Here is a 22,639-nt window from a genome sequence, read left to right as displayed (position 1 = left end):
AGCCACACTGCACCACACACTAGTACTCCACGCTAATATTCGCAATGCACCCCAGCTGGGATCATGGCTGTAGCTCCAGAACATCATCTGCTGGAATTTGACCCCAGTCACCCAGACTTGTGGGAAACCTGGACTGGCTGAAGCAGGGATCGTTTTGTAGAAAAATAGGTTGTGGAGCTCATCCAGGGATTGTTATGCAGCTGCACCTACTATTCAATGGACAAGGAGGTGGAACTCTCAGAAGGAGGAAGTGGAACTCTCAGAAAGGTTCAGGAGCTGCGCTCCTGTGAGCTCCCACTAAATCTGAGGCCGGGGCTAATGTACTACATGATTTTCCACAAGATTGAGAGCAAGGTGAGCAAGAAATTCCCGCTACTCAGCTCATGTGGAATTGTGACCCTAAAGTTGTTGAAGAGCCTCATTGCACCCACCATGCTGGAAGCTGCTACCTACAAGGGCCTAATCCGGGTGCTTACCAACCACCTAGCGCCTTCGTTGACTCACATGGCATGCTGCATTAATTTTTACTCCTGGCAACAGAAACCTGCAGAATCGGCCACAGGCTATATCGCTGAGTTGCAGTGACTGCCATTCAACTGCGAGTTCCTGAATCTTGATGACACCCTACTTGACAAATTTGTGATGGGTGTTCGGGAGGAGAAACTACGCTGCAAGCTTGCTGTCCAAGATGACCTTAGACTGACGAAGACGCTCTGGGAGGCCACTGCCTTTGAATAATCCCAGTGAGACCGCCCAACGACCACCATGCACACCAGGCCACCGCATCTTCCGCATCTGATGGCGAGGAGGCGCATCAAATTCAATGCCCTCCTTGCCGTGAGATTCGTCCAACAGCAGCCGTTAATCCTTCCGACACCCCAGGCCTGGCGGTCTCCACAAGCTGCGGAGACATGCACAAGTGTTGATTCCAGGCCCGTAGCTATGGGGCCCCCAGAGGGGAGTTGAGCCCTGCTTGATCCTTAGGGCCCCTCCAATCAGGGCCCGTTGAGCATGGGGGCCAGGGAGCATGGAGAGCAAGGGTGCTGGTGAGCGAGAAAGGAGAGCTGGTGGGTGAGAGGGTCTCCTTTCTTCCTTCCCTCACACTTTTCCTTCTGTTCGCCCCCCTGTGGGTGCCACTGCTTCCAGGCCCACCCAAGAGGAGCAGCAGCATTGCCATCTCTGCTGGGGGCAGGGGAACATGCCAGATTCCTCTCCCCCTCCCCCAAATAAGCACGGAGCTGCCTGGCAGAGTGTCTCCTTCCTCCCCTTCCTCCCATCCGCCCCACCCCCAGGCAGGTGCTGCTGCTGCCAGGCCCCCACAGTGGAGCCTCCAGGGTCCGAGGCAGCAATGCAGAAGTGGTCGCTTGCACTCAGGATTTGCAAGAGGCAGATCCAGCTGCCGGGGTCTTTTTGAAAGTTGCAGCTCTCTGGATAGTGTGTCTGTGCCTATATAACTAGGACTGAGTGAGGACGAGTGAGCTGGTAGAACAAGATGGCTGCTCCCAGTTAGCTGTGAAGACTCACCGTTTGTTTCAAAATCCTTTTAGAAGTTGTTTGCATAGTAAAGGAGGACTAGAACCTTTGCTTTCCCTGTGTTAGTCTAATAGTACTTGGAACTTCAGCAACTCATGAGTAAATTGCCCCAGTGAGACCACACAAGTGTTGGATTGCAGACTGTTTATTTTGGCCTTTCTTTCTTTCTCTTTCTTTCTTTCTTTCTTTCTTTCTTTCTTTCTTTCTTTCTTTCTTTCTTTCTTTCTTTCTTTCTTTCTTTCTTTCTTTCTTTCTTTCTTTCTTTCTTTCTTTCTCTCTCTCTCTCTCTCTCTTTGTGAGAGAGTATGTTAGGGTTGCCAATTCCCAGGTGGGGGTAGTGGATCCCCTGGTTTGGAGATCCTCCCCCGCTTCAGGGTCATCAGAAAGCGGGGGGGGGGGGGAGGGAAATGTCTGTTGGGCATTATTCCTTATGGAAATCAATTCCCATAGGGAATACTGGAAAATTGTTCCACAGTTATCTGGGGCTCTGGGAGAGCTGTTTTTTTGAGGTAGAGGCACCATATTTTCAGCATAGTATCCAGTACCTCTCCTCAAAACATCCTTTAAGTTTCAAAAAGATTGGACCAGGGAGTTCAATTCTATGAGCCCCCCACAAAAAGGTGCCCCTATCATTCATTATTTCCAGTGGAGGGAAGGCATTTAAAAGGCGTGAAGTCCCTTTAAATGTGATAGCCAGAACTCCCTTTGGAGTTCAATTATGCTTGTCACAACCTTGCTCCTGACTTCACCCCCAATGTCTCCTGGCTCCACCCCCAAAGTGATATTTTTGGACTTAGCAACCCTATGAGGCCCCCTTCCATGCTCCAAGCAGCGAGAGCCCCATGGGGGGAAGGGGGAGGAGAGACTGATGACAGCAGGGCAATGGTGGAGGCTGTGGAGCTCCTTGCCACCAGTTGCGGGCTTGTGCCTGGCCCCACAACCTTTAAATTTCTCTCCTTGGCCCCTCCACCAAAAATATTCTGGCTACAGCCCTGGTCGTCCCTACAACTTTCGGAATGCTATGTGTAGGAGCTACGGCAAGACTGAATACATTGCCTGCATCTGCCAGGCCAAGGCGTGCCAGAGACGCCAAGCAACACACCAAGAGTCTACGGAACTGCACACCACTACCATCAGCCATGTTCTGGAATTATCAATAAAGCATGTTCCTGTCTGAGCATCACCACATTGAACCCATTATTTAACACTACCTATTTATTTATTTATTTACATTAGACTTTTATCCCGCCCTCTCCGCAAGCGGACTCAAGGCGGCTTACAACAGTCGTTTACACGATTTAAAACAATAAGTCAATAAAATTTATAAAACATTAATACAATTAAAATTTAAAAACTATTCCATGGTGCTGTACCATTACTATGTTGGCGGTTCTGCTTTTCAGACGGTTGGTCACCAGGAACTCTAGCTGATGTCAGGTGGCAGCTCTCTCTCAGTTTAAGCATCGAAGGCCTGTCGAAACAATTCGGTCTTACAGGCCCTGCGGAATGTAGGAAGATCCCGCAGGGCCCTTATGGTCTCCGGGAGAGCATTCCATAACTCCGGTGCTGCCACCGAGAAGGCCCTGGCTCATGTCAAACGCAACCTGGCCTCCTTTAGTCCAGGGGTGGACAGCAGATTTTTTGTCCCTGAATGCAGTGCTCTCTGGGGGATATATGGGGAAAGGCGGTCCCGCAGATAAACAGGTCCCTGACCATAAAGGGCTTTAAAGGTCAATACCAACACCTTGAAATGGATTCGGAACACAATAGGTAGCCAGTGCAGCTCTTTCAGCACTGGCTGAATGTGCTCCCATCGAGGGAGCCTCATTAACAGCCATGCTGCAGCATTCTGATTTAGATCAAAAGTAAACATTCAGAGGTCAATGAAGAAATTTTAACTTGAACACAACCCATTTTGGAACAATAGAGGCACCATATTTTCATAACCCATTTTATCTAGCTACACATGCTTACCCAGTCAGTGTGATTTTTCTAGGAAGATTTTTTAAAAAATGGATTATGAATCTGATCTGCCAGATAGCAGAGTTGCAATCCTAATACTATGAGATTTATTTCTTAATAAACACACTGCCTTGAGGATTAAATCTACACCTTTAAATATTGGAGACAGGTAGAGAGAAAATGCTAATGAAAGGGCAGTGTTCCACCTGGAGCAGAGGGTATGCTATTAGTCTGGCTTCAAATTATATGCAGGATTAGGGTTGCCAGTCCCCAGGTGGGTGCAGGGGATTCCCCCAATTTCACAGGCTCTTGCTCACTGCTAGCCAACAGGGGGAAACCCCACTTCCAACAGCAACAAACTTACATTTACTGTTACTGTTACATTACTGTTACTGCAACAAAATACATTTACTATTACATGTACTGGAAGTATAAACTTTCCTGTTTTGAATTGTACGTTCCAGCATGTATTGTGTGTCCCCTCATTAAGGTCTAATTTGCTAAGCGTCAGCATGCTGATTGATGATGGCTATCAGGTAATATTTAAGAAAACCTGTTGTGAGATCTTAGGAGGTGGGGGGAAGCTGCTTGCTACTGGGAAGAGAGATGGGGACGTGTATGTGGTCCAGAGTAATTGTGCCCAGGCTGCACAAGTGTCTAATGTGCCAGTGCACGACCAATGCATCCATCTGTTCCATAGAAGACTTGGGCACTGTGGGTTTCACGCATTGAAAAAGACCCTACAGATGGTGCCAGGTCTGAAGGTGAAGCCCTGTAGGTGTTACTTAGACTGCCAGGTCTGTAAAAAGACCAAGAGCAGGGCTTGTGCAGTAGCTAGACAAAGCACCAGAGATAGCAAGCGTGCTTTAGAGCTAATTCACCTCGATGTGATTGGCCCATTTCCAAAGAGTCTGTTGGGGAGGCAGTATAGTGGCTACCGACGACTATACAAGGTATTTCTGGGTGTTTGCCATGAAGCACAAGTCCGAGGTATACAAAACATTTGTTAAATGGGTAAAAGCGGTTGAAAGGGAGTTGGACTTGCATATCAGGTCAATTCAGAGTGACCGCGGGGGTGAGTTTCTTTCAAATGAGTTCAAACGTTGGCTGGAGAGCCAAGGAATTGCCCACAGATTAGCAAACCCGGCCACGCCCCAGGAGAATGGGATGGCTGAGCGGCATGGAGCTGTCTTGCAGAATTTGATGTACAGCATGTTAGAAGATGCCAAATTGCCAATTACTTATTGGGCCGAGGCCATGTACTCCGCAGTATATCTGTACAATACAATTTGGAGCAAGGCTGTGCATGACATGCCTTATAGAAGGCTATATGGTAAAGTCCCTGACATGAAATTTTTAAAGGTCTTTGGGACGCAGGCATGGGTTAACATTCCATTGAAAAATAGAAGGAAAGGAGGTGATCGGGCAGTACGCCTAACTTTTCTGGGCTACCAGCCAGAAACCAAGTCTTATCGCTTTTGCGATAAGAAAGCCAAGCTGACTTTCAGTAGGTCAGCGGCCTTTAACGAGCATACCAGCTGGCCGAGGTTGCATGGCGAAGTCGTTTTGCTGCCAAGTACTGATAACAGTACTGGAACAAAGCCCAGACCTCCAGCCCAGGAGGTGGCAAGCAGTCAGCCTGGAGAAGTCGAGCCCAGTGCGAATGCTGGGCCACGAGTATCTGCCAGGGCAACAAAGGGTGTCCCTCCTGTCAGATACGGGTTTCCAAATGTAAATCTGGTCAGCACCCCTGAGCCCGAGTCATACGAAGAGGTGCTGAAGCTAGAAGGCACAGAGAGGCAGGCCTGGTTTGCAGCGATGCAGAAAGAGTATGATTCATTACTGAAGAACGGTGTATTCTCACAAGTGCCAAGGCCAGGTGACAGGAACGTCATCTCTTGCAGGTGGACCTATAGGATAAAAAGGAGTGCTGATGGGGCCGTGCAACGAAAGGCCAGGCTGGTGGCCAGGGGGTTCAGCCAAAGAAAGGGATTAGACTATGAACAAGTGTTTGCCCCCACACTAAAAGCAGAAACGTTACGGGCAGCGTTATGCAAGGCTGGGAGCATAGGGCAACAGGCCCATCACTTCGATTTCGAGACAGCCTACCTAAACTCCCCCTTAGACCAGGATCTATTTATGGAACAAATCCCTGGTTTTGATGGGGGTGATGGCGTATTGAAACTAAATAAGGCTTTATATGGTTTAAAGCAGGCTGGTCACGCGTGGTACAAGTGCTTGCATTCAGCACTGTTGAAGGTGGGCTTCAAACAGCATCTAGCAGACCCCTGTATGTTTAGCAGGGTGGTGGGAGAGTCCAGAGTGTTCGTCCTCGTTTTTGTGGACGATCTGATTGTCCTAGTGGACTCCAACCAGCAACTACACTGGTTCCAAGAAACAGCTAGCAAACTGTTTACCATCAAACACCTTGGGCCGGTAAGCTACTACCTGGGGGTAGAAATATCAAGGCAGGTAGACGGAAGCTTTGAGCTGTGCCAAAGCAACAAGGTGAAGGCACTGCTAGCCCAGTATGGCATGGAGGATGCCAGTAGTGTGCAAACCCCAATGACCACGGGGTATGGGAAAGAACCCGAGGGCGAGGTATTCCAAAACGTGCAACTATACCAGTCCCTGATCGGGTCTCTGTTGCACTTAGCATGCTGGTCTAGACCCAATATCAGCTATGCTGTGCACATATTGTGCCAGAAAAACGCTGAGCCCCATCACAAGGATTGGGTGGCAGCCAAGAGGGTGCTTCGCTACCTCAGCGGGACGATAGAGCGAAAGCTATCCCTCAGTGCGGGAGAAAGGCCTGAACTTCGCGCCTATGCCGATGCGAGCTGGGGGGACCGGCCCATGGCCAAATCAACCACAGGGATTGGGATATTCCTGGGAGATGCCCTATTGCTGTGGAAAGCCACCAAGCAGACCCTGGTGGCATGCAGTACCTGCGAAACAGAGTACGGGGCCATCAACGAGTGTGTGCTCAGCCTAGAATGGGTAATACAATTGATGAAGGATTTCAATATACCTATCAATCTGCCAGTCACGGTATATAGCGATAACTCGGCAGCTAAAGAGTTAACTGAACATCAAGCTGCTCGAGGGAGAAGCAAACATATACTTATTAGGTATCAAAACGTGAAAGATGCGGTGACCAGGAACCTAATAAAGATAACAAAGTGTACGTCAGAAAAGAATGCAGCAGACATATTCACGAAATGTTTAAATGTGAATGAACATGCCAAAATTGTACAATACTTAGGCATGTGTGTGTAACATTGCATAACATTGTGTATAATGTAAAGTTGTCAAGTGTGTATGAGAACTATGTACTATACTTAGGTGTACTGTGTACGATAGATTAGGAGGTGTGTCAGTATTGAATCTATCTTTACACAGTCTGACAGCTCTATTGTGACAGCAGATGATCTAGCTGGCAAGCTAGGTCACAGTGACCTTATCTACAAGCCGGTTTGAGCCGGTAGAGGACAAGTGGAAAGGACCTGCTGAGTCAGCATGACTGTGGACTGCCAGGATTGGCTGAAGGAACTATATATGGACTGTGCTGGCAATGCACAGGCCTCTCTTTGAGGAGCCACATGCTGGCAGAGCACTTTGGTCCTGTATTTAATGTATCTTTCTGCACTAGTGAGCACGTTGTATATATATTGTAAATACACTGTTTTAGCACTAGCTGCAGGTGTCTGGCTCACTTCTGTACTGGGGCTCACCGTTGAACACATCACACCGCTCTCTCTGCTAACACCCGCACCGACAGATGTCCCCAACGTGATGATGTCACACAGAAGAGACATCATTGCATTAGGGACATCACACATGGGAACATCGCCCTGTCCTCCCATTCCCAGAAAGCCCCTCCCACCCCCTGCAGGCATAAGGTGCAGGGCAACCCTATGCAGGATAATAATAATATAATAATAATTTTTTATTTCTATCCCGCCCTCCCCGCCGGAGCAGGCTCAGGGCGGCTCACAACATAAAACATACATTACATCAATTGTACTTATAAAATATGGTTAAAACAATTACAGAATATTAAAATTAACATAACAGTATGGCGTTATAAACAGGTTTCAATAAATTTCAGAAGTAAAAACATTTCAAGAATAAAAGCATTTCTAGCAGCATATCTAGATTTGTCACAGTTTCCCGCTAGTTGAAGGCCATCTTGAAAAGGTGGGTCTTACAGGCCCTACGGAATCCCTCTAAACATCGTAGGGCCCTCATCTCCTCAGGGAGTTGGTTCCACAGTAATGGAGCAGTAATAGAGAAGGCCCGGTCCCGGGTGGCCTTCAGTCTGGCCTCCCTTGGCCCAGGGATATTTAGCTGGTTTTTCCCAGATGACCTCAGTGCCCTCTGGGGCTCATATGGGGAGAGACGGTCCCTTAGGTAGGTAGGTCCTCGGCCATATAGGGTTTTAAAGGTAATAACCAGCACCTTGTAGCGAACTCGGTATGCCACTGGCAACCAGTGCAGTCCGCGCAGCCCCGGCTGTATGTGCTCCCACCTTGGGAGCCCCAGCAACAGCCTAGCCGCCGCGTTCTGCACCAGCTGCAGCCGCCGAATTCGGCACAAGGGCAGCCCCATGTAGAGGGCGTTGCAGTAGTCCAGTCTCGAGGTGACCGTAGCATGAATCACTGTTGCTAGGTCGCGGCGCTCTAGGAAGGGGGCCAACTGCTTCGCCCGACGAAGATGAAAGAACGCAGACTTGGCAGCGGCCGCTATCTGTGCCTCCATTGATAATGAAGGCTCCAGAAGAACCCCCAGGCTCTTGACCTTGTGTGCCGCTTTGAGCTGCACACCGTCAAGGACTGGCAAGGGGATTTCCCCTCCCAGGGCACCGCGACCCAAGCACAGGACCTCTGTCTTCGTTGGATTCAACTTCAGCCCACTCAGTCTGAGCCAACCTGCCACGGCTTGCAATGCTAGGTCCAGGCTTTCTGGGACGGAGCCAGGCCGGCCATCCATTAGCAGATAGAGTTGGGTGTCATCAGCATATTGATGGCACCCAAGTCCAAACCTCCGGGCAATCTGGGCAAGGGGGCGCATATAGATGTTAAATAACATCGGGGAAAGAACTGCCCCTTGTGGGACCCCACATACTAGTGGGTGCCTCCGGGACCGTTCCCCCCCAATGGCCACCCTTTGTCCCCGTCCTTCGAGGAAGGAGGAAAGCCACTGTAAGGCCAATCCCCCAATCCCCGTATCGGCGAGCCGGCGGGCCAGTAACTGATGATCGACCGTATCAAATGCGGCCGACAGATCCAGCAATATCAGCACCGCCACGCCGCCTCGATCACTGCCTGTCAGACGGACCGCAATCATGAAAAGCAAAATGGCAGTCGTGGGGAGGGGAACTTGGCTGGAGGAAGATGTGGCAAGTGGAATCCCATTTTCATCCCTGCTAAGAGAGTACACTTTCCCTCTCAATCCAAGGAGCCACTCACTGTCTCTTGCAATCACATATGCATGAGAAGACTCCTAGCTGGAGTGGGCAGGAGAGGAGAGGCAGAAGCAAGCAAGGCAAGATGTCAGAGCAACCAGCTGTTGTTTTGTCTACAGCAGCAACCTCACCAGTAACCTTGGAAGTCACTTGGAGGAGCCTTGATGGGTGGATCCTTTGGAAGTGTACAGTATAAAAAACACTTTGTATCCTTTTTTTTGCTGTTCTTTCCCTGCTTTTTTATTTACAAAAGCCAGATATCTCTTGTACTCATTCACACAGAAGCATTATCTTCCTTACACCCATAGCTTTCAACATGGTAAAGAGAGGGGGAGTGAAAAAGTTGAGAAGTAGCAAAGCACCTAGAATGGCCAAAATGCTAGTGTGGAGGACTGGGTGTAGGGGGCAATAGAAGGAACCATGGAGACCAGAAGAAACAATGTTGCTATTGTGTTTGTTTTTTGCAAGAAAGGAACAGGAAGAGTAGTAGATGGTGCTTCTTGAGGCTGGAAGGACAGTAGGTATGTTCACACTACATTAAACAATGTGTTTAGTCACTGGATTTTTACACTGTAAAAATAGCAAAAATTCAGTTGCAAAACGCATTATTTAGTATAGTGTGAATGCACCCACTGTGGGTTTGACGGAAATGTCTTGACGGTGATAGCAGCAAACAAGTAGGTTGGAAGGACATACAGAAAAACCTCAGGGGCCGCATGTTGAGAGCTCCTGGGCTAGAGTCATCAAGCTGGCCACCTGGAGAGGTTAGGAATGGGGCATGCATACTCCCAAAATACAAGGTTATGGTGGTTGAGGGGGAGGAGCTTCCCTCTGGATGGTGCTGGAAACCACAGTGGAAATTCATCAAACAGCCAGTGGAGAAACAGCCCTGTAATTATGATCTTTTATATCAACTCCTTAGGCAACAGTCCTCCTTGAATTGTCCTGCAGAACCTGCTTACCGATCAGGGCAACTGCTATAGTCTTCCTTAACTAGATCGTCCAGGGAAATGCACAGTTAACCCCTTTTGGCATATCACAAACAAACATGGAATATTATCTGCAATGAGGCAAGAATGGAGGAAACTTCTTAGTTGAGAGTTTCAAACAAGTAAGGCAAAAAATTCTTTAAAATGGTAGCATTTTCTTGCATAATTGATTAGTTATATACCTGCATCTATCAAAAAATGAAACTGGTCTGCATGCAATTAAGAAATCCGCTGGATTTGCTTTGAATTGAAGAAATGCAGAAAAAGCTGAGCCTTTTTAAAAAACAAGAAATTGGTCTGCACGAACATGTGATGTAACTGTCATGTTTATCCAAGTCTTATTTATGGAAAATGTTAGAGCAAGCACGGTAAGGAATATGTATGATTAATTCTATTCTGTCTGGTGCAAGATTGATAGAAGGCCATCTTTTCCTCAAAAAAGCATATATCTGAAAAACTCTGAGGATTTCTAAACATACCCGTTAGGGATTTAATTAGGAAGAACTATTATCTCTCACACTATACAAAGCTTATTCTGACCATCTAACACATGATTAGCCAGCACATCAATTCTCTAAATTTCTTTGTGAATTATCAATGAACTATTCCAAAGATTTCTCTTTCTTTGACAAATCTCACAAGTCAAATTTAATATATTTCTCTTGGTGATGTTCGCCATGACTGACATGAAGAAAAAATGTCAAGGTGAGCACATATCTCTGAGGTGCAGAAGGCTGCTAGGACAGTCAAGAAAGACCCTGGAATAGTATTTTATATCAAAACTCCATAACCCTCTGATTTATTAAACTTCATAGTTTACTCACTTTATAGCTATTGGCACAAAGCAGTTATAAGCACAAAGCAGCAAATGTCTCCTTTATGAGTTCATCTCAATCCTCCACCTGGTCTGCACAAACAGAAGTAACTTCTTGAACTGGCAGATATATATAATACATCACTTATTTTAGGCAGTAATTTCTTGCTTTCATAAATGCAAACTGTGATTTTAAACTCAAATTATAAAAATGGACTGCACATAATAGGCTGCATGAAAGCATAGGAGAAGAAGAGAAGAGACTGGATTTATACCCCGCCCTTCACTACTCGAAATTTCTCTGAGCAGTTTGCAATTTCCTTTCCCTTCCCCTTCTCATAACAGACATCCTGTAGGTGGGGCTGAGAGAGCTCTTACAGAAACCACTCTTGAGAGAACAGCTGACAGAGTTATGACTGACCCAAGGTCACTCCAGCAGTTGCATGTGGAGGAGTGGGCAATCAAACCCCTATTCTCCCAGATAAGAATTTGCACATTTACACACTACACCAAACTGGTGTAGGAAAAATAGACTGTATGTCTGTCTGCCTATCTATCTAAAAAAACCCCTGGTTTTAAGTTATCTGAAGCATGTGCAGACCCATGCAAGCCCTTCCAACTGTATCTGACCAGACAGCAACTAAGATGAGAAAGACAATTCACAGATATACAAGTTGGCAAGTATTTGCTGCCCCTATTCTACAATTCAGTTGAGAGAAAAAACAAAAGAAAACAAGTATCTCTGTTCTTTAAAAACAAAACACCTCCCACACTCCTAGTGCCTGGATTTCTCAACACTCTAGCATGACCAAGACAGCTGATTTTTAAATACCAACTCTGGACTCAGCAGTAACAGTATAAAATTGAACTCAGAGTATGTATTACTCTGTTCTGAAACACTGCAGCTCTCTGTGACAAACTATATAGGTAACTACAGTTCTGCTGGAAAACCATCTCCAGGCATTGTGCCACTAGGGGCAGAAACAATGTGTCATACATGATGTGTAAATGAATATGTTCTTGAGTTCATCTGTACTAGATTGTGTGTTTATATCATACATATACAAGTGGGGACTCACAAGAAACTTGAAAGAGTGGCTATTCCATTCCCCTCACCTTTGCTTCCTCCCCCTTCCCCTACTTCTCTCACTCTTTCTCCCTCATATCATATAATGAGGAAGGAGGCCATTAGAACACTGATCATACATTTGTGATGAACTGTTTCAGATATAAATATCAAAATCACCCCAGAAATATCAGAATTACCTCAGAATTACCCTGTATGCACATATCACAAACTTTTGCAAGGAGCATTCCTAAAAATCTGGGACCAGAACTGAAGAGCCCACGAAACTCTGGTCCATCAGAAGGCATAGTAAATTAAACTAGCTAACCCACACAGAAAAAGCACACATCTGACAGCAAAGAAGGTTCACCTAAACAAACAATACAAGAATTAGCACATCTTGTTACCATATAACAGAATTATCAGAAGGTGCCTGAGCAACTAGAATATACAAGGTTGGTTTGCAGTAAAACAGTGTTGCACTTACCTGTAACTGCTGTTCTTCAAGGTGTCTTTCATACAGTTCCACAAAGGGACTGTGTTTAAACAGGCCAGTCACTGAGGCTCTTTACCAGCTAACTTTGGTATTTCTTTAACACTCCCAGGGGAGCCCCTCCCCTGCAGAGCTCTTCAGGGAGGATCGCCCAGGTGCAAGATTTGCCTCCTATTTACCCCGAAAGCCTGTTCAGATCAAGCAGCACACCTTAAAGGCAAGTCTATGGGAGAAAGCGCACTCTTGCTCTAATAGCTCAGCAGCAAAAGTGTCCTCCCTGGCTGAGCACAGTCAATCCTTGCCCTTGAAGCCCCTGGTCAGAACTGAACGACTTGCAAGCCTGCCATCAAGCATCTAGGTTCCAGCAGTTCTAAGGACTGAACCAAAATGTCAGGTCCAATCACCCGCCCATTCAGCAAAATGCTGCACATTAGAACCCCTACCTAATAAACTGTAAGGAGAAGCATCATTCCAATTCCAAGATGATCCCAGAATCTATCAGCTCTTTGCTTCCAGCTAAACTGTCTTTGGTTCCAATGGAATGGAGGGAAACCTCCCCACCACAAACACCTTTTCCACATGTCTCCCCGGGCTCATTTGCTCTCAGAGGAGGAAACAGAGCCTGACCAGGGTGCACTGGAGATTTCAGCAGCTAGTTGAACCATCCTCGCCAGCACTATGGCAGAGTTCTATGCCTCTGCCTTCCTGGCAAAGCTACCATTATTTTCCTTCTCCTCAAACTCAAGAATGAGGCAACTAGAAATCATGAAAAGCACTTCCAGAATTGAGGCATCCCTTTTCACAGAACTGTGATGCTGCAGGTCCGCCAGTCCAATACCCTCCTGCAATCTCTTCATACACCCTTATAGGGCATTTGGATTCTGAGGAAGAGAGGTTTTGAGGGCTAACTCCCTTTTTGGCCTCAGTTCAGATTTGCCATCAGACCTTTCGCTTGATGACACTGCACAGAAAACTGAAGATGAACAACTGTTGGCCATCTACAGGGCCTTGTTTCTCCCAGTCTGTGATTAGACTATTCTTCCAGATAAAACTCTTTTAATACACTCTATGTTACTTGAGCTGTTCTTCCAGTCAACTGGAAATTTCAGTTAGTCCAAAATGTAGGTACCCATTTCTCACAAATAAGACACAGCATATATTACTGCACCCCCACCCCTGTACTCACTAACTGTGGGAGGGATCTGAGTTGGTGCCAGAGGAAAAAATGGACAGCACAACTTTGGAATGCAGGGAAGGCCTGTAGGCGCCTTCCACACTAGGTGCAGGAAGAGAGTTGGAGGGACTCTCCTCTCTCAGGCAGGGACCAAGAATGGAGGCAGGCAATGGCAGTAAGGGACAGACAAGGGATGGGAGCTGGGGAAGCATGGACAGGGATTTTGGCAGTGAAAGGAGATGAGACATGGGCGTAAGAGCCCCACACCAAGGGTAAGGCCAGGGGAAAAGTGTCCCACTGGGTCCAGAGGTTGAACCCTACCTGGGGAAGAGGGGATTTGATGGCTTGATGGGGCTCTGTCCCAAGGGGGAAGATTTAAGTAGCTGCCACAAGGCTGGTGGGGGAGGAAGAGCATGGGAGAAGCCCAGATGCACTGGGAGAGCATTGGGAAGCCACATGCAAGAGAAAGGGATTTAGGTGCCAATCAACCCTCCTCCTCCTGCATTGTCTGAGGCCGCAGCTGAGCCAGCTAGCTGAAAGTTGCATCATGGAGAACGCTGCTGCACTGAGCTTGTACCCAGCAGTCCCAGGACTCAATATGGTCCAAAAAGTTAATTCATAATCTATTTCTTTCTATCTTTCAATCTCTGAACTGTGTGCATCCTGAGTGCCTGGGACGCTCCCATATATTATTCCACTTCTTGAGATCTGCCAGTGGGGCACTGCTCTGAGAACTAGGCCATCTATTAGGACGCTTCCATAATCATCACATCCCAAGGCCATCTATTAGGACCCTTCCATAACCATCACACAGTATTACCCAACTCCCTCCTTTGGCCCATGTAGCTATATCACTTGTATTTTTAGGAAGCCATCTTCTGCTAGGCTTTTAATAAATGTTCTTAATGATGCCTCTTATTCTGATGGTTTTATGTTATAAGTTCATGATCAGTGTTCCCTCTAAGCTGAGTTAGTTAGCTACCTCACAGATTTTTAGCCTTCAGTTCACACATTTTTGTCTTAGCTCAGGAACGATGACCCCAGAGCACACTAATTTATGCAGTAGAATTTTTGCTCACAAGGCTCTGCAGCTTAGAGAGAACATTGTTCATGATATGTCTAGTTTTATATATATATATTTCATTTTAATAGAAGAAGCTATTAGAAAATCCAATAAATATTTGATCCAAGCTGACATCACTACAATAGCTCATGTAGACAGATGTTTAACAGTTGCTGACCTTAACTTCAAAATTCTAGTTCTCTACACATAAAACCTGAAAATGAGCTACAGGTATAATGAGACATATAGAGAGCCTGACTTAAGAGGGTATCTGTGGGAGAAAAAAAAATGCTGTCTCCTCAACTCCAATAACACTGTATCCTAAGAAGAGCTATACACAGATCCTTATTGATGGTAATAAGGAAAGTGATGTGTTCTAACAGGATGTGCACACATTTCCTTAGTGTGCATGGTCTGCATGCTACTTTTAAACTAATCAAGAGAACTGGGGATGTGACCGTAGAAGTATAAGTTTTCCCAACCCTGAAACACATTACATTTATCATTTTGTTACTGTAAACCCTAAGGCACTCTTTGGCAGCAATCTGGAAAAAACAAAACACATACTAATTGTATTCTGTGTTACATGTCTACCCCCCCCCCAAGCCAATGTATCTTAGGGCTAGAAAAATGTTCCACTTTTTAAAAAGTTTTTTATAGTTGCAACAGACACTTCATTTTACAATTCCCAAGCACCCAGAGCTCAAATACATGTTTTTAGCTCAAAAACATACTTTTACAGGAGATGTATTAATAAAAAAACCCAAAATATTTAATTTTATTTTTGATCTGGGATTTTCCCCACCCACCCACTCCAAGAATACTGCTACTTCTACTTCCTCTTCCTCCTCTGGAATAATTTTTTTCCTGGGGAAGGGAGAGAACTCAAGTATTTTTAGCTCAAATACATTTAATAGGGAAAATTAGTATATTTCTGGGTTGTTGTTTTTTAAGCCGCACATTTTTTTGCATGCAGAAAGAAATCTGATGCATTGGTACACTTCAGTACACTTCCCTGAGAGTAAGTTCCATTGAATAGAATGGGATTTAGTTCTGAGTAGATCTTATTAGGACTGCTCCATTTGCTTCTAATGCAGAAATTACAATTTCCTCCTGCAAGGAAAAAATGTAGAGCCACATCACTATGCATTCTGCCAAAAGAGTGCAACTATGGTAGGAGTTTACTATGGGCCATGAAACCAAAGTTGAATTGTTACAATCAAACCTTCAAATGCTAAAATTAAAGACATAATGAAAAATTATGTTCTCATTTTTAAAAAGTATATCATTCTTCACTAGATGGCACTATAGTATCACTGAACACAGCCTTATTATATATTACACTTAAACTGAAATTTCACTCAAGATATTGCAGGCCACCACTGATCTGCGAATTTACTCTCGGATGTCTTTATAGCTGCAGTTTACAATTTTCTCACACTAAAGGACTTTCAATTAAATCCTGTTAAAGCTAATAGAACTGCTAAGTATTTTTCATATTAGAGCCCTGATGACTCAAACCATCATCCATAATAAATGAAAACTTTTAACAATTGCCCTTCCAATTATGCAAATTAGTTACAACTTCAAAACAAGAAGGAAAATGCTTCTTCAGTAATGAAAAATAAAAGTAAGCAACACATTTGTATATCAACCATCTGTTATTTAGGGTCATTCCACACATTATGAAATAAAATTCACACACTTTCAATCCACTTTCAATGCACTTTCCAACTGAATTTTGCAAGTTCACACAGTAAAATCCATTTGTAAAACTGATTGATTGAATGTGTGTGTGATTGTAGCCATGTAGTACCATTAAGTGATGGTTGTACACATATGCATTTCATTGTATGTATAATCAATCTTCAAGGTCATTCCATTGTTGATTTAAGAGTGGCAGTCCTCAAATAAAGAAGATTGAGGAGAATTACGAAGTTATATTGCTACACCTGGATTCATTCACAGGTTCAGAACAATGGATCCCAGGGCTGAATAGGGACACAAGATTCTTATCTTACTACATATGCCAATTTTCTGACCCCAAGCATTCCCTCACTGTTCTAACCAAGTTCATTATAGTATGCATTGTATCTTTGCATCCTAGTTTACACGCATTCTCTACAACACCCTTCCCACCTTCTGGCTAGGATAAGAGGACTTGAGGATCTCCAGTTCTACTCACATCTGACAAAGAGAATTTTGGATGTTGAAAGGTTATACCCTGAAACTTTTGTTGTTCTCTAAGGTGCCACTGGACTCAAATCTAATTGTATGTATAAACACTAGTAAGATGTTTTGTTTGCCGTCTCCACTGCCAATTCACAATACAAGATATGCTTGTGCACGCTCATGGCACCATCACCTCCCCATGGGTTTTACATATCTGCCTATTTTCAATTGTCTTCTACACCCAATCTGTGGGTCTGTGTGTGTCACAGTGGTCTGAGGCAGCGCTGAAGAGGTCAACCAAAAATTAGGTAAAAAGGACAACAAAAAGTATGCAATGGCTGAAAAGCAATGAAAGCTCTACATGTTCCCTTCATGAAGATTAGGTATCCTTCTAGGCAAAGAAATAAATAGTGGATTTAAGAGTTATCCATGTCTACAGCTTGCCAACCTTGTCTTTAAAAGCATTTCACTCATTTTAAAGAGAAAATATTTCATAGGGGTTTTTTTCCAGTACTCCCCAAAATGTCAAATTATTCAGTTGGAAAAATGGAAACAAAGCATCAAGGGGAGGGGGGGAAATGCTTCCCCCACCCCAAAGTTTTTGTTTTTGTACAGGGCTTCACCTCTACTATATTTCATTTAAAATCACAACACCCCCCCCCTCAAAAAAAAATACTCCAGAAAACCTGGCTCTTTGGCTCAGTGATAAGATCCTAAGAACACTCTAGCTACAGTTGAACAAATGTCAAACTCATTTGTTATGAGGGACGGATCTGACATAAATGCCATCCTCTGGAACTGCAGGACGCACAAAGCACCTGAGCTGCTCAAAGTCATGTGGTCAACCCAAGATGTCATCACAGCCTGACATTTTTTACACTTAGGAAAAACAGAGATGCATACAGAAGGAAAAGCACTATTTAAATGCATACCGGAAAGTGTACCAAAACTGAAGTTATTCCAGTAAGGGGTCTTGAAGGCAAGAGAAGCTCTGCTTCTCTGATTTCAATTTAATTATTATATTTTTAAGCCGGCACTCACCTAAAGGATCTTGTAGTGACTTACAACATCAAAACATTAAAAATAAGGTAAAAGCAGCATATAATGCATTACAAATATTAATAGAATATGAAAACATTAAAATATTAAGATACATAGCTGTAACCATGCAACTATTAAAACAGCCCAAACACACTGTTACCCTCCAGAGGCCAACCTAAATAATTCAGCTTTGCATGCCCTGTGGAAATGAAACAAGTCTGGCAGGGCACAGGTTTCCTTCCAAGAGTGCGTTCCACAAGATAGGAGCTACAATTGAAGACCCTTCACCTGATGACTGGTCATTGAGCCATCCTGGGTCCAGACACCTGCAAGAGGTGATGATCAAAGGGAGTGCAGAAGAAGCGATTCACAGGTGTGAAGGTCTTAGACTGTCAATAGGAAGCCTGGCCTCAGTGGATGAAAAAATAGAACAAAAAATGGCAAGGGATCTCCAGGGGCCCTTATCAATTACAGATGATTCTATACGATGACTAGGGCAGAATTTCACTCTAGCAAGTATTAATAGCAGGGCTGCTGCCCTTGGACTCCCACCCCACCCTAAGCCACACTGGTAAACTGTTAAAACTAAGACCGATTTCACACGAGGCTTCTTTTGGGTGGAGAGCCCTTTTGCTCCTGGCGCTTCTCTCAGTTTTTGCACAAGCGGCTGTGGAGCTGCGAGCTGGAGTGCTGCTTTCCCACTGCAACCAAGATCCTCCCATAAGTGTTTTCCGCTTGCCACGTGAGAGCGGCACACCAACTCCTAGCTCTGCAGCAGCTTGTGCAAAAATGAAGAGAAGCACTGAGGGCAAAAGGGCTCTCCACCCAGGACAAGCTCTAGTGTGAAATCGGCATGCGATTCAAGTGAGCTAAGTTCAAATTTCCACTCTGCCATGAAGCTTGTTGAATCAACTTGGGCTATTCATTCTTTCTCAATTCAGCCTATTTCAAGGGTCTATTGTGAGAAGAAAAAAGAGAAGAGGGAAATTATAAACATCACCCTGAGCTCCTTGGAGGATAAATACATATGCATAAAAACAAGGAAAACAACTGACCCCACATTTCCCATTTAAGCTTAAGCAGTAATTCAAAAAGACTTTAATTGACAATGTCTCCAAACAGACACAGTGGACCACTCTGATGAAGAGGGTAAGGATAGTCTGAATAGGCCTTACTCAAACGTGGTGGGATGACACTCACAACTGGAATATTAGGATTCAGGGGGTACAACTTATTTAAAAGGACAGTCAAATGAGAAAAGGTGGAGGCGTAGCACTATATGTGAAGGAGATATATACTTGTGAGGAAATATGTGAATTGGAGCATGGCAGCTCAGTTGAGAGTCTCTGGGTAAAAATAAAAGGAGTAAGATACAACAGTGATATTATTGTGGGGGTCTGCTATAGACCACCAAGTCAGGCAGAGGACTTGGATGAGATACTTCTGCAGCAGACTGCAAAATTCTCCAAGAGAAGGGATACAGTGATCATGGGAGATTTCAATTACCCGGCTGTCTGTTGGAAGTCCAACTCTGATAAAAATGAAAAGTCAAATATATTCCTAACTTGTCTTGCTGACAGTTTCCTTTTCCAGAAAGTGAGGAAGGAAACAAGGGGATCTATTATCTTGGATTTGATTCTCACCAACAAGGAAGAATTGATTGAAGAAGTGGAAATAGTGGGCACCCTGGGCAGTAGTGACCATGTGATTTTGGAATTTACAGTCTTAGGGAAGGAAAAAGCTATACGTAGTCAGACTTATAGGTTGGACTTCAGAAAGGCAAACTTCGATAAATTTAGAACTATGCTGGGTAAAATACTGAAAGTGCAATCACAGACGATTCCTATGAGAAGAAATAATGAAAGAAGCCGAGTTGGCTCCATAAACAGCTCTCTAAAGACTTGAGAAATAAAAAAGACTCCTTTAGAAATTGGAAGGAGGGCCTTATAACCAAGGATGAATATAAAGAAATCATCGGTCCTTGTAAAAGTTAGAAAAGCTAAAGCTCAGTATGAGCTTAGGCTGACAAAAGATGCTAAAAACAAGAAAAAAGGGTTCTTTTCTTATGTTCAGAGTAAGAAAAAGAGCAAGGACATGGTGGGCCCATTGCGAGGGCAAGAAGTGAAATTGTAATGGGTAATAAAGAGAGGGTGGAACTGCTCAATTCCTACTTTTCCTCAGTCTTCTCTTCTGAGGGAAATGGTGCTCAACATGGCAAAAACAGAACATATAAGGAGGGTATGAAGTTCCAACCTAGGATCAACATCGGGGTAGTATATAAACACCTAGTTTCTTTAAATGAAACTAAGTCCTCAGGGCCAGATGAATTGCATCCAAGGGTTCTAAAAGAGCTAGTATTTTTGAAAAGTCTTGGAGAACAGGAGAGGTGCTGAAAGATTGGAGGTGGGCGAATGTTGTCCCCATCTTCAAGAAGGGGAAAAAAGAGGATCTGGGTAACTACTGACCCATCAGCTTGACGTCTATACCTGGAAAAGTTTTAGAACAAATAATCAAACTGTCAGTCCTGGAACTTTTAGAAACATTTAGAAAGAATTAATGTGATTACTAAGAGCCAGCATGGGTTTCTCAAGAACAAGTCATGTCAGACTAACCTGATCTCTTTTTTTGAGAAAGTGACTACCTTGCTGGATCGGGGGAATGCTGTAGACATTGTTTATCTTGATTCAGTAAGGCTTTTGATAAAGTTCCACATACTATTCTTGTTGACAAGTTGGTAAAATGTAGTTTGGATCCTGCTACCGTTAGGTGGATCTGTAACTGGTTGACAGATCGCACCCAAAGAGTGCTTGTGAATGATTCCTCATCCTCTTGGAGAGGAGTGACAAGTGGAGTGCCTCAAGGATCTGTCCTGGGACCTGTTTTGTTCAACATCTTTATCAATGATTTGGATGAAGGAATAGAGGGAATGCTTATTAAATTTGCAGATGATACTAAATTGGGAGGGGTTGCAAACACAGAAGAAGACAAAAACAGGATACAGGATGACCTTGACAGGCTGGAAAACTGGGCTAAAACCAATAAAATGAATTTTAACAGGGATAAATGTAAAGTTCTGCATTTAGGTAGGAAAAATCCCGTGCATGGTTACAGAATGGGGGAGACTTGTCTTAGCAGTAGTATGTGCGGAAAGGATTTAGGGGTCTTAGTAGATCATACGCTGAATATGAGTCAACAGTGTGATGTGGTGGCTAAAAAGGCAAATGCAATTTTGGGCTGTATCAACAGAAGTATAATGTCCAGATCATATTATGTGATGGTATCTCTTTACTGTGCTCTGGTAAGACCTCACCTGGAGTATTGTGTTCAGTTTTGGGTACCACATTTTAAGAAGGATATAGACAAGCTGGAACGGGTCCAAAGGAGGGCGACGAAGATGGTGAGGGGTCTGGAGACTGAGTCCTATGAGGAAAGGTTGAAGGAGCTGGGGATGTTTAGCCTGGAGAGGAGGTGGCTGAGAGGTGATATGATCACCATCTTCAAGTACTTGAAGGGCTGTCATATAGAGGATGGTGTGGAATTGTTTTCTGTGGCCCCAGAAGGTAGGACCAGAACCAATGAGTTGAAATTAAAACTAAAGAGTTTCTGGCTCAACATTAGGAAGAACTTCCTGACCGTTAGAGCGATTCCTCAGTGGAACAGGCTTTCTGGGGAGGTGGTGGGCTCTCCTTCCTTGGAAGTTTTTAAACAGAGGCTAGATGGCCATCTGACAACAACGAAGATCCTGTGAATTTAGGGGGGGTGTTTGTAAGTTTCCTGCATTGTGCAGGGGGTTGGAGTAGATGACCCTAGAGGTCCCTTCCAACTCTTATGATTCTGTTGCTATAGTTATTAATAAAAACTATTTGAACACACAACGATTGTAAACAAGTTACAAGACTGAGTACTAAGAATGTAATTTATTTCAATGACAGACACCAGTATAGTGCAGCAGGCAGAAAGCTAGATAACGTTTCTAAACATTGAGGGACCCGGGTTTAGATCTCACTAACCACACACTTCCTTCTGCCACATATAGCTGTTGCAAAAATAAATGGGGAAAAGGGGTCAGATATATCAATTCCACTCTCCTTATACGAAGAGATAAAATACAATAGCACTAAGAGACAGACTAATAAACATAAATACATAGGATGGTTTTTGTTTAAAAAGTTTTTATCCCACCGGCCCTGTCCTTCAGGGAGTGTTAGTGCTAAACTCCCAGAAAGTAACCTGTACATTAATAATTTGAACTAAGGTCAGGGCGGGGATGTTTTCCATCTCATTATAACGGTAACGCAATGGCAAATCACCCCGTTAAATGTCTGCCGTGAAAACGTTGTGAAAGCAACGTGACTCAGAATCGGAAACGACTGGTGCTTGCACAAGGAACTACCTTTACCTTTTTATAACAGGGTAGGAGACCTTGAATTATTGCAGAATTGTCCCGGGGGAGGAGATCCTCTCTGTGTTTGTTTTACCCGGACCGTCCTTTAATTGGAAGACTTTCAGTTTTCATAAGCTAGAAGCAGGTGTGTCGGCGGGCGGCTTTTTCACTTACCCACAGCGGCCACACTCGCGTCTGCGAACGCTGCACTCCACGGGCAACTTCCATAGGCCCTGACAGTCGTCCTCGTCCTCCTCCGCTATTGCTCCTTTGTTCTGACTTACAGTATTGTCGACCACACACAGGGCATCTTTCCTTCCGCCCATCGCACTAGACAGCTCTTCTTCCATGGCTGGCGAAGGGGCTGCTATCGAAGCGATCCAAATTTAACTGGTGGCGCTAGGACCCCGTAGGAAGAGTTCGCAAAGCAACCACGAGACGGAAGCAGCGAAAAGCTTCGTCACATGGTTAGAAAAGGGCC

The 22,639-nt window shown here is 44.6% G+C and overlaps 1 protein-coding gene across 1 annotated transcript in view; it reads right to left on the bottom strand.

Moving 5' to 3' along the window:
* DTWD2 (DTW domain containing 2) overlaps positions 1-22,639 on the bottom strand; it is a 157,777-nt gene extending 135,138 nt beyond the window's left edge. The window contains exon 1 of the mRNA XM_060235560.1: positions 22,333-22,639. Coding sequence (XP_060091543.1) covers positions 22,333-22,508 — 176 coding nt within the window. The 5' untranslated portion in view covers positions 22,509-22,639. The remainder of the gene's footprint in view (positions 1-22,332) is intronic.

The sequence above is a fragment of the Heteronotia binoei genome, chromosome 4 (genome assembly GCF_032191835.1).
Source record: "Heteronotia binoei isolate CCM8104 ecotype False Entrance Well chromosome 4, APGP_CSIRO_Hbin_v1, whole genome shotgun sequence".
Classification (NCBI taxonomy): domain Eukaryota; kingdom Metazoa; phylum Chordata; class Lepidosauria; order Squamata; family Gekkonidae; genus Heteronotia; species Heteronotia binoei.
The sequence above is the reverse complement of the archived record's forward strand: the minus strand, read 5'-3'. Positions and strand labels throughout refer to the sequence as shown.